Raw genomic sequence first — 9,450 nt, 5'->3', positions numbered from 1 at the left:
TCCTTTTCCATAAGTCATTAGGCAGTTCTGAACAAAGATCTCTAGTAAACTTATTTTACATAATTTTAATTTTTTCTTGAACACAGGAAGATCGCAATTGCTCTTATATTATTTTAAAATGTATTTCTTTGCTTATGAAATTAATATGTTTTCTTTTATTATTAATAATATTAATAAAAGAGATATATTTACTCTGGACAGAGTTGAGATCTCTAATCCTAGGTTGGTCTAAAAATTCAAACTTAACTTTACAATCTAAAGCATTAGTAGTTATAGCTAGGTTATCAACGATGAAAGGATAAAGTAAATCCAGGAAAAGGGTTCCTAGAATAATAACTTCTTCAATGTTTTTAACTAGAAGAAAACAAGTTTTATAATAGATTTGATCTTTACAAATCTTAGCGTTGGATAATTTATATGACACATGTAATCTGTTACCATTAGCTCTTCGTAAGGGTTCTTTGGCTTTCTCGTAATATTGAGTTGGGATTAACCATTCTTGAATGCAATTTAAATATGCCCCTGAGTCTATTAAGGCAACTAGTTCAAAATTTTTATCTTTAATAATGAGATTTATTTTACTATACCATTTGTGAGATATCATATTTTCTATTTTATTGAAATAAGGATCTTCATTGGTTGAAACAATAACTTCTTCATTAGTTTCTTCATGTTTCTTACTAGAAGAAGCTAACCTATGTTGATTTTGAATAATCATGTGGCATTGTAATTCTAAAAGTTTAAGTTCTATCTCATCATCCCGGGTTTTTAGCGTTTGAATTTCATTTTTTAATTTCTTAATTTCTTCTTGTATGTCATTAACAAAAACGATTTTCTCAACGAGTTTTTTAGATAAGCTCATAACATCTTTAGATTCTACCTTGTTAACATGCTTTTTACAAATATCGTTTTCGTCAATAATATTTTTAATTTGTCTCATGAAAGCATTCTTACTTTCAGATTCTTCCATCTTATCTAATATTCCTATTAGGGTATTAGCTTGATGGTTAGTGAGAATATTAATGATTTTATTACAACTATTACAATTACAAAAGTCTATTCCTAAACATTCATTAGAATCAGAATTTGACTCCTCCAAATTATTAATTTGACGAATTTCTTCATCAGAAGATTCTTCATAAGATGAAGAGCTGTCTTTTTCTTCATAATTTAGCAAGATATTTTTTAATGTAGATATCTAACTTTCTTTTAACTCCTCTGAAATATCTAAATTTTATAATTGATTAATTTTTTTCTTGAATCTTACATTTATTAGCATAATGGCCAAAACGATCACATTTATAACATTTGACATCTTTGTCTTTAAGTTTGGTTTTAGCATAGGGTTTTGTGTAACGTTTCTTACCATAATTTTTTTTATAAGGGGCTTTATGAAATTCAAAGTTATCTTTGTAAGGTTGTTTCTTATAGTAACGTAAGTTTTTCTTACTTTTGATAGCAACCCTTTTATTCTTAGGGTTACTAGGAGCTCTTAAAGGAGTAACTCCATATTGTTCGCAAAAGGAATCCATTTCGCGTCTATTACTCATTTTTTCATTTTTAATCTTATTTTGAAGTTTGTAATCAGTACAAATTTGTATACCAATTTCAATAACATAATTATATAATTCAACCACAATTAAGGACTGATAAGAAATGATTCCGTTGAAATTTTGTTTAATATTTGTCTTAACCTTCTTAGCAAATAATTTAGGTAAACCACCAATAAATATTTCTTTCCAAAAATCAGCAGCACCATTTGATCTAAGGTAAAGTTTAGAAAGAAACATGTCTCTATACCATCTATAATCAGACATGGTTTGACAGTACAAATTTAGTAATTGGTCTGCTGCTCTTTGTTGGAGCTTTAAAGGCTCTCCTACAAAGAACTTGGTAATAGCATACAAGAGAGTTATAACACAAATAACTTCATTTGATTCTATTTTAACAGCTAAGTTAATTTTAGTTTTGTCTACAGGACTAAGGAGATTATCCCACCATCCTTTTAATTGCCCTGTAAATCCCATAACTAATATACCTTTAGTATATTTGTCGGTGTTTCCTTTGAGTTTAAAATCTGTAACAGCCATAGTCATATTTTGTATGGTATCTAACACTTGTTGCTCATAAGCAACATCGATGTTCCATTCTACAATGGGCTCTCCTGAATAACTATTTTCAATAAAACTACTTCTTTCTTCAAATTGCACATCAGCAAATGTCGGTCTATGATAATAGTTTCGAGTTTTAGGTCTTAGGGCTCTTCCACCTAATTTACTCACCATATTATCAAATTCTTCTTTTCGAGATAAAGTATGTATCTCTCCTGAATAATTTCCCATGCTTAAGGTCCTTACTCTTTCAACTAATTCTCTATCTTATGGTTAGCATCACGACCTAAACTCACAGCCTTTAGCTTTTGGGTAGAAGGAGTATGGTAATGATATATAGGTCGGAATATGATCTATTTTAAAGGTTTTAACATCCTTAGGTTGAGGGACATAGTTTTCTATTATGTCTAATTGTTGGGAAATAGTGTGAAGTATTTGGTTTGAGTAATTCATCTGACTATGCAGATTATTTATATCTTTTCTCTGTTATGTAGGATTGGTAATTGATTTAAAGGGAGAAGCCTCTATTTTCATGTTTTCTTTGGAAGGAGTAATTTTTATGGCTTTTAAAGATGGATAGATGAATTCTATTATATCTTTTTTAAGAGTCTTCCATTTAGTACTAATTCTAACATTAACATCTAAGCACATCTTAACAGCAAAAGAGTTTTCTATCCCTTCCTCTAAGCAAAGTAATTCAAACCATGTAAAAAAATAAACATTAACCTCATGATTTTCTAAAAATTTGTAAAACTTTTGTAAGTACATTTGAGTATGATTTTTAGAGAAATATGAGAAATACTAATTTCTCTTCTCCGAATTATACTCAGCCTTAAAATCGGCTCTAATTTAGGCTTTGTCAATGACAAAGGGTTCTTCTTGGGTAATAACTCCTAAGATTTGAGACTCAGTTGGAGACGGTGACCTAGAAGTCATCTCCGAGTAAATAGGTCGGGGAATTGTAGGAGCAAGATTTACTCCTGCAAGGTTAACCCTAATGGTTGAATCAATAAAATTTCTAGCGCTGGATGTCGATCCAATGCTTCTAGACTGATTGTAATGAAAGGACTGACTCCTATTCATTCGAATTCTGACAGATCCATCAATATCCTGAATAAAATCTCTAATAGATCTGACTTCAATCTTTTCAGATTTAACCACATCTTGCAAAATCCATTCCTGAGGGAATTTGTCAATAATATCAGAAGCAGTAAGAATTTTCGGGGTCATAACATTAGATATGCTAAGATTGACTTCAATAATACATGTTTCATTTCTTGGAGTAGTTTTAAGAGATTTAAAATTGTAATTAACATTAGAAACTTTATAGGTAATTCTACTTATAACGTCTATATTGACAACTCCGGGATTGAATGTGTCACTTAAGCCTTGAACATATATGACAAATGAGTTTTTAGTGAATTCATCAGTTAAACTCATAAAGTAATTAGGATGTCAGTTAAAGTAAATCGGACCATCATTAAGGTTAGATTCAACTATAACAATAGTTGAGTTATGAAAATCTTTAATACGAGTATAACGAAGGACTAACAAAATAGGGGTGTTTAGCCCTAGTTTGTGTAAATGCTTTATAGCTATTTGGATTAATCCTAGATGGATATAACGATATACTTCTCTAACATGATTTTCTAACAACTTTCTATTTAACAAATTAATGGTTTCATGTTTATTACATATAAATGTAGCAGATTATGTAGTATGAATAATTTTTTTACTATAAAAATCAAACGTGCTTATTTTATAAATTTCTTTTAATTTAATTTCCGGTATAGACCAACCAATTAACTAATCTATTTTCCATTTCTTGAATTTCTAATTCCTGATTTTGTAAAGTATTTTGATCTAATTTAAATTTATCAATTGTTTGAGGTAGTAGGAACTAAGGTTCACTACTAATGTTACTACGTGAACTACATCCTAACTCACTTAAAGCCTTAATGATTTGAGACATGGTTACCCAACAGTAAATTATTAAACAACTTTTTTATTATGTAATTGATTATTTCTTAGTTTTCTTATTTTTTTATTATAAAATGCCAATTTGGTAAATTTAACATTTTAACTAACTTTTTTTTATCATTTCTAAAATAGTTTTATTTACTTATAACCATCGTTGAATAAATTTATATTTTGTATCTTAAAGTTACAATGCTAAGTTATTACTATGAAAATATCTTTTGTGTGTATATTTATATATTTTAAAATTATATTCTCTTTTATTCATTATTAATTTTTTTAAGTTTATTGAATAATTAATATATTTGATTAATATAATTTAAATGCATTGGTTATTTAATAAATTTAAAAATATATTTTTTATAACAAAAAGAATCAAAAAGAATAAACATTAATGCATTAATTTTTAAATATTCATATCTATTTTTTTAGAAAAAAATTATATTAAAATCTCACCACCTTAAAAAAGGTTCATGTTTAGAATACATCTTTGAGGTGAAATGTGGGTAGAAAAAAATAAAATAATAATAATAATAATAATAATAATAATCTCTTAAAGAATAATGGTAAAATATATTTCTCAAAATAATTGGTATAAAAAATATTAAAAAAAAGTTTTATAGAAAAAAAACGAGGTTGAAAGAAAATAAAAAAGAGAAAAGAAGATAATTGAGCAAAGGCATAAGAGATAGACAGAGAGATGCAATAGTTAGAACTGTTTATTGATTTGGACTTCTCTTGGTTTTAGAGACAAAATACCATTCAAATTATTCATTCAACTAATTAAACTTTGCTTTATCCTTTGACCCTTTTCTCTCTCTCTCTCTCTCTCTCTCTCTCTCTAATAACAGGCCCAGTCTCTCTCTCTCTCTAAGCTACCAAGACAGAACAATCTCTCTCTCTGGTTCTTCAAAATTTTCAGGTACTCTTTTATGTTCATCTTACTTTCCCTTTTCCACTTTTTCTTTACCTTCTTAATTAACCAACTCTTCACAAGTTTATCTCTTTTTCATGTTTTTCGCTTTGGATCTGCTTCAGATTCTACCCTTACCCTAAACCGTCTTTCCTTCCTCAAGATCCGTTTTTTCTCACTATCACTTTCATCTACCTCCTTATGGTAAATTATTTTCCATTACCCTTGTTTTTGTTTCTCCCCAAAACCTGCATTCTAACTCTATTTCACTCATCTTTTACTCCTTTTCTTACTCTTCAGAGTCCAACTCTTCATAATTGATGTTTGAATTTTATTAATTAATTTTTATTATTTAATATTATTATTGTTTTTGGTTTAATTATTGAGTTGATTATTGTTATCTTGTTGGTTACTCGTCACTGATGATCATGTTCTGCATGCAGTTCTACTCCTCATGTTTACTAGTTGATTCGCTAAATGGGTCCTAGGTTATGTCCACTGTTTGTTGGTGTTTGAAGGACTAGGTTGGTTAATTATGCTGTTGAAGTTTTTGTTATGTTATGATGCACATGATTTTGTTTTTTAGTGGGAGTGGCTGTTTCACTGATTTGCTTGATCTGTTTGTTTTCTGTTGAATGTGAGCTAAGTGTTTGTTGGTTAATTGATTTCTTTCTCTAATTGTTGTGTATGTTTGGATAAATCTACGTAGCACAGTGTATTTGTTGAAGTTTCACAGTGTAGTTTTCGGTGGCTTGTTGTGATTATGTTGATCTTAGTGCTAATCCAAACATGGTGGCTTGTTGTGATTATGTTGATCTTAGTGCTAATCCAAACATGAACTTAGTATTTCTTCAATGGATTTTTGTAGATGATTATTTGCTGATATGTTAATGTTATTATGATATTTATGTCTCTGATAGGTTGTTTGTTTGTTATTTTTGAAGATACAAATGGATGCTAAGCCGTTGATTTGGTCAATCTGATTTCAATTGAAACACTCTAGCGTTTCTGATGGACTCGAAATCTATTGCTAGAGTTCTCTCGAAACAACATCAGAAAACATCTGGGATTCAAACACCTGAGTTGAAAGACCTCAAGTTTTCTTCACTGTCGCTTCAGAAACCAGGCAAACCTGAGCTAACTGCTGCCGAAGATTTGTCTAAGCAGAAGAATATTGGGGAGATTTATGAAAGCAAGAAGTTTGGTGTTCAATTCCAAAAGGGTTCATCTGTTGATTCAGTGAGTAATAAATTTGGTTCTGGTTCTTCCTCATCCGCTCCTGGCAAAGCATCCGGAGAAGCGGTTCGTGCTGTTAGTGGTAACATAGGCTCGCAGGAAAGCTCTATTGATCAAGAGAGAAAGACCTCAGAATATGGAAGTGTGAAGAGCAGTTCTGTTTCTGCTAAAGCTAGCGATGGTGCCAGTAGTATTGCAAAGACAAGTGGTAGTGCTAAGATTAGCGATCGAGCTGATTTCGTTGAGAGTGGTAAGAGCAGTATATGCAGAGGAAGTACAAGCAGTGATGTGAGTGATGAGAGTACTTGTAGTAGCTTTAGTAGCAGTGTAAACAAGCCTCACAAGGCAAATGACATGAGATGGGAAGCTATCCAAGTGGTTAGAACTAGAGACGGAGCATTGGGTTTAGGCCACTTTAGGCTTCTCAAGAGGTTGGGTTGTGGAGATATTGGCAGTGTTTACCTCTCTGAGTTGAGTGGAACTAAATGTTACTTTGCAATGAAGGTGATGGACAAAGGGTCGTTAGCGAGTCGTAAGAAGTTACTTCGTGCTCAGACGGAACGGGAAATTCTTCAGTCACTTGACCACCCGTTTCTCCCAACTTTGTACACTCATTTTGAAACGGAGAAATTTTCGTGCTTGGTGATGGAATTCTGCCCGGGTGGTGACCTACATACACTTAGACAGAAACAACCAGGGAAGCACTTTCCTGAGCAGGCAGTAAAGTATGTTCAATTTATAATTTTATCGTCCTTTTGATTTATTTCCATTAGCTCTAATAACTCTCTGCCACAAAGAAGCAATTGGTTCTACAATTCTGTTTACATGGAACCTGCAATTTGGCTTTCAAATAATCAGAAAATGTTTACATCTCATTCAAAATGATGCAGCTTATAGTACATTGTAGTAGTGAATTTAGAAGAAAAAAAAGGTTGTCATGTATTTGTGGTGGATATGTAATTTTTCACATGAAAACTGGGCCCGATTCCAGATGCAAAGCTATTCGGACGCAGTGCTTGGTTCCAAAATTTTCTCTTGCTAAACTTTTTGAATTTGTATGTTGGCAATTGCAAAGGAATCTTCCTTTTTCTGTACCCTCATAGTCCTGCTCTCTTATTTATGCACTTTATTGAATTGAAAGTACTGAATTCTAAACCTTTGGGATTACATGCTCATATGTTTTGCTTTTGTTCTGTTTATAATTTCCCTTTTTTGAGTCCTATATTAAGTCAAATAATGTATTCCAGCCAGACAATTTCGGATATCATATTATTTCTTGTGTTTGATGCTGACTGCTTCGGTCTGTCCGAATATCCAAACAAATACATATTCTTGATCAGAGTAAAAGAAACTCTTGAAAAGCTTATTTAATGAAAAGAAATTAAGTTGTAATTTTAATTGTCACTAATATATTGAAACAACTCTTGGGAATATGTTTTATCTCCTTAACTGTGATATTTTGTTTAATGCAAGATGATTTTTGATTTGAATATTCTCAAATTCCTTAACCTCTTTGATTTCTGATAAATTCTGCTTCCGATGCACCTTAAGCCTAATGATGATTTCTTGTTTTCCATTTAGTATTTTGTGTCTTTTGGTATGATGTTAGTTTAATTTGATGGTGACAAACTGCTAATTTCTTCATAACTTGCAGATTTTATGTGGCAGAAGTCCTACTGGCGATGGAGTACCTCCACATGCTCGGGATTGTATACCGTGATCTTAAGCCAGAAAATGTCCTTGTTAGGGATGATGGACATATCATGCTCTCCGACTTTGACCTTTCCCTCCGATGTGCTGTTAGTCCAACACTCGTTAAATCCTCGTCCATAGATTCAGAGCCTTTAAGAAGGAATACCGGTTACTGTGCTCAGCCTGCGTGTATTGAGCCCCCGTCCTGCATTCAGCCATCCTGTGTTGCTCCTACCTCATGTTTTTCACCCCGACTCTTTTCTAGCAAATCTAAGAAAGACCGGAAGCCCAAAACTGAACTTGGCAATCAAGTAAGTCCTCTACCGGAGCTCATTGCCGAGCCCACCGATGCCCGGTCTATGTCCTTTGTCGGAACCCACGAATACCTTGCACCCGAGATAATCAAGGGTGAAGGTCATGGGAGTGCAGTTGATTGGTGGACTTATGGAATCTTTCTATACGAGTTATTGTTCGGCAAAACACCGTTTAAGGGATCCGGAAACCGAGCCACGCTGTTTAACGTGGTAGGTCAGCCCTTGCGATTTCCAGAAGCACCTGTTGTTAGCTTTGCAGCAAGGGATCTTATAAGGGGTTTGCTTGTCAAGGAACCTCAGCACAGATTGGCGTATAAACGAGGTGCAACTGAGATTAAGCAGCATCCCTTTTTCGAAGGTGTGAATTGGGCGTTGATTCGATGTGCTACCCCGCCCGAGATTCCAAAGGCTGTTGAGTTTGAGAAGATACCTTCCCCGGCTGCCTCGTCCGGCGGCGAAAAGGCTGCTGTTAACCACATGTCAACAACAACAGGTGGTAATCAGAAAGGTTCTGATAATTATCTGGAGTTTGATTTCTTCTAGAGATATAAGACAAAAACAATATATATTGATTGCAACAAAGATGGTTTTCTTTTAGAGGTGGGAAGGAACTGTTTTTTCAATGTTTGAGGAACAGACGATGATGATGAGGAATTGTATGTTTGTTTTTGTTGTTTCATGATTTGTATGGCATCATAATTTAATGAATGGCTTCTCTGTCATCTCAAAAGCATAAAAAAAAACCATTTCTCCACTCAATCACTGCCAAGCTGGCTAATTGTGGTGAAATGGTGATGATGATAGCGATACTCTTAAGGTCCCAATGGAAAGTATGCAATTGTAAGAAAGGGACATTATTTTTTCTGCCTAGGGTAGGGAGTAGGGACTCACCTTTGCCTGTACACATACACTGTCAGCTATCTTCTCAAGGAAAAGCAATATCTAAATCCAAAATCAACTAAAATACGAATAGTTAGTTTATGTCTTTTACCTTAAATCATGGCAACATGGTTAGTACTTGGTAATGTTTGTTTAACATGAGTTATGTGAAAATCTGAGCCCTTACCTATTGTTGTTGAGCATGCTGGGAGTTTCATTTTGTTAACTCTCTATGGGTTTTCTTTTTTTGGTACTCTTCAAAAAAAATAATTCTACAACAAGTGGTTCATCCTTGACCTGACTACCTTTTATGATATCGAGTTTTTGC

The 9,450-nt window shown here is 32.9% G+C and overlaps 1 protein-coding gene across 4 annotated transcripts; it reads left to right on the top strand.

Moving 5' to 3' along the window:
* Nucleotides 1-4,846: 4,846 nt before the first annotated feature.
* Nucleotides 4,847-8,965, top strand: LOC127076270 (serine/threonine-protein kinase D6PK). Of its 4 annotated transcripts, XM_051017883.1 has the most exons (5): nucleotides 4,848-5,010; nucleotides 5,127-5,205; nucleotides 5,445-5,525; nucleotides 5,946-6,962; nucleotides 7,892-8,965. In XM_051017883.1, the coding sequence occupies exons 4-5, from the start codon at nucleotides 6,013-6,015 to the stop codon at nucleotides 8,784-8,786; spliced, it is 1,845 nt and encodes a 614-aa protein (XP_050873840.1). In that variant the 5' UTR covers nucleotides 4,848-5,010; nucleotides 5,127-5,205; nucleotides 5,445-5,525; nucleotides 5,946-6,012; the 3' UTR covers nucleotides 8,787-8,965. The 4 variants fall into 4 exon arrangements, with proteins under 4 accessions (XP_050873848.1, XP_050873840.1, XP_050873833.1 ...); XM_051017876.1 differs by lacking the exon at nucleotides 5,445-5,525; XM_051017899.1 differs by lacking the exon at nucleotides 5,127-5,205 and having other exon boundaries at nucleotides 4,856-5,010.
* Nucleotides 8,966-9,450: the final 485 nt, after the last annotated feature.

This window comes from Lathyrus oleraceus, chromosome 1 (assembly GCF_024323335.1).
Source record: "Lathyrus oleraceus cultivar Zhongwan6 chromosome 1, CAAS_Psat_ZW6_1.0, whole genome shotgun sequence".
Taxonomy (NCBI): domain Eukaryota; kingdom Viridiplantae; phylum Streptophyta; class Magnoliopsida; order Fabales; family Fabaceae; genus Lathyrus; species Lathyrus oleraceus.
Note: the sequence above shows the minus strand (reverse complement) of the source record. Positions and strands in the feature narration are given on the sequence as shown.

Bases quoted from the DNA above. Each gene is read 5' to 3' on its own strand.
- LOC127076270 (XM_051017891.1), top strand. From the start codon at position 6,013: ATGGACTCGAAATCTATTGCTAGAGTTCTCTCGAAACAACATCAGAAA. The intron at 6,963-7,891 runs GTATGTTCAATT...CATAACTTGCAG, and splicing joins TTTCCTGAGCAGGCAGTAAA to ATTTTATGTGGCAGAAGTCC.